Source organism: Trypanosoma equiperdum, assembly GCF_001457755.1.
Source record: "Trypanosoma equiperdum strain OVI genome assembly, contig: ctg_1277, whole genome shotgun sequence".
In the NCBI taxonomy this organism is placed as follows: Eukaryota; Euglenozoa; class Kinetoplastea; order Trypanosomatida; family Trypanosomatidae; genus Trypanosoma; species Trypanosoma equiperdum.
The window spans coordinates 7,571-8,787 of NW_027123257.1; the positions used below are offsets into that span (position 1 = coordinate 7,571).

General features: G+C 40.1%; 2 protein-coding genes across 2 annotated transcripts in view; both read right to left on the minus strand.

Moving 5' to 3' along the window:
- Positions 1-250: 250 nt before the first annotated feature.
- TEOVI_000692200 (uncharacterized protein) lies at positions 251-613 on the minus strand (the record flags this gene model as incomplete). Its single annotated transcript, XM_067220984.1, has 1 exon — positions 251-613. One exon carries the CDS (start codon positions 611-613, stop codon positions 251-253), a length of 363 nt encoding a protein of 120 aa, XP_067077085.1.
- Positions 614-1,143: 530 nt separating this feature from the next.
- TEOVI_000692300 (Autophagy-related protein 24) overlaps positions 1,144-1,217 on the minus strand; it is a gene marked incomplete at both ends in the record, with an annotated part of 1,335 nt that continues 1,261 nt past the window's right edge. Inside the window, one exon of the mRNA XM_067220985.1 lies at positions 1,144-1,216. Within this exon, the coding sequence (XP_067077086.1) occupies positions 1,144-1,216 (73 nt within the window). The remainder of the gene's footprint in view (position 1,217) is intronic.

Consider the following 1,217-nt stretch of genomic DNA (forward strand, 5'->3'; position numbering starts at 1 on the left):
CTCCTCCCTCGCTTCCTCACTCACATGCTTCATCATTCCTCGTGTCATTATTGTTACCACCTTTTCTTCTTCGTTTCCTCCCTCTTATCACTTGTCGACATTTCAGCCAATTAATGAAAGCACATGCGCACAAAGGGAAGTAAAAATTTTAAAAAAAAACAATAATTTTTTTTTTTTTAAAAAAGGAGCAAAACACAAATAAGGGCTAACGAGAGAAGAAAATAAATGAAGATGACGGCAGTTCCCTTCGTTAATGTATGGAACATACCTCAACAATAGCAATAATGAACACATGAATGAATGAGCAAAAGGGGTTCGGTACCCCAGCGTGGAGAGCGACAAGTAACAATTTCGAATAGAGGTGAGGAAAGGAAAAAAAAAGGGAAAACGGGGAAGAATGAGACGGTAAAGCACAAATAATAAATGAAAACAGCATCGGAAGCAACAACACCGAGTAGAAAACACTATAAAATAAAACACAAAATGATAAGCATGTCGTTGGTCTTACAATTGAAGTCAAACCATAAAATGTGCATGTGTTCGTCAGTGAAAACTCCCGCACATGCGACCCGCACCCTTTTATATACCCACCATCCCTCACAGAAACCGACATGAATAAAGGCGGTACGAATAGAAAGAGAAAGGAAGAGAGAAATATGAAAAGCAAGTAAGAGGGGGGGAAAAGGCAGTTAAGCGCAGCGAAACTCCTGAGGAATAACAAAAAGTAAACCAAACGTGTCCAATTCGCTCATCTCTTCCTCTCACTCTCTTTATTCTTTTTTTTTCTTCTCACGGTTGTATGACATGAGTCTCTAGACATGATACAAAAGAGGGCAAACTGTGGGCAGTAAAGAAGAGAGGGGACGACACTCATCAGGTTGTCAAGCAAAGGACCGTTAGCAATTTCCTTCCCTTTTCCTTTTTTCCCTTTTCCCCTTTTGTGGGTGTACACCTACAATACCGGACAAAACAAAAGAAAACAAAAACAGCACGTGCAAGAACACGAGCTCTACAATATATGAAATACCATTACCAGCAATGGTTCCTCATCATATCATATCATATCATATCATATCATATCTTCTTATCCCATACCATCTCATATTTTCCTTTCTTCTTTCACTTTGCCAACACACCTCAAAATCACAACATGCGCCAACGTCCCTCCCCCCCCCCCTCCCCTCCTTTTCTTCCTCCCACCATTCTTCTTTTTTTTT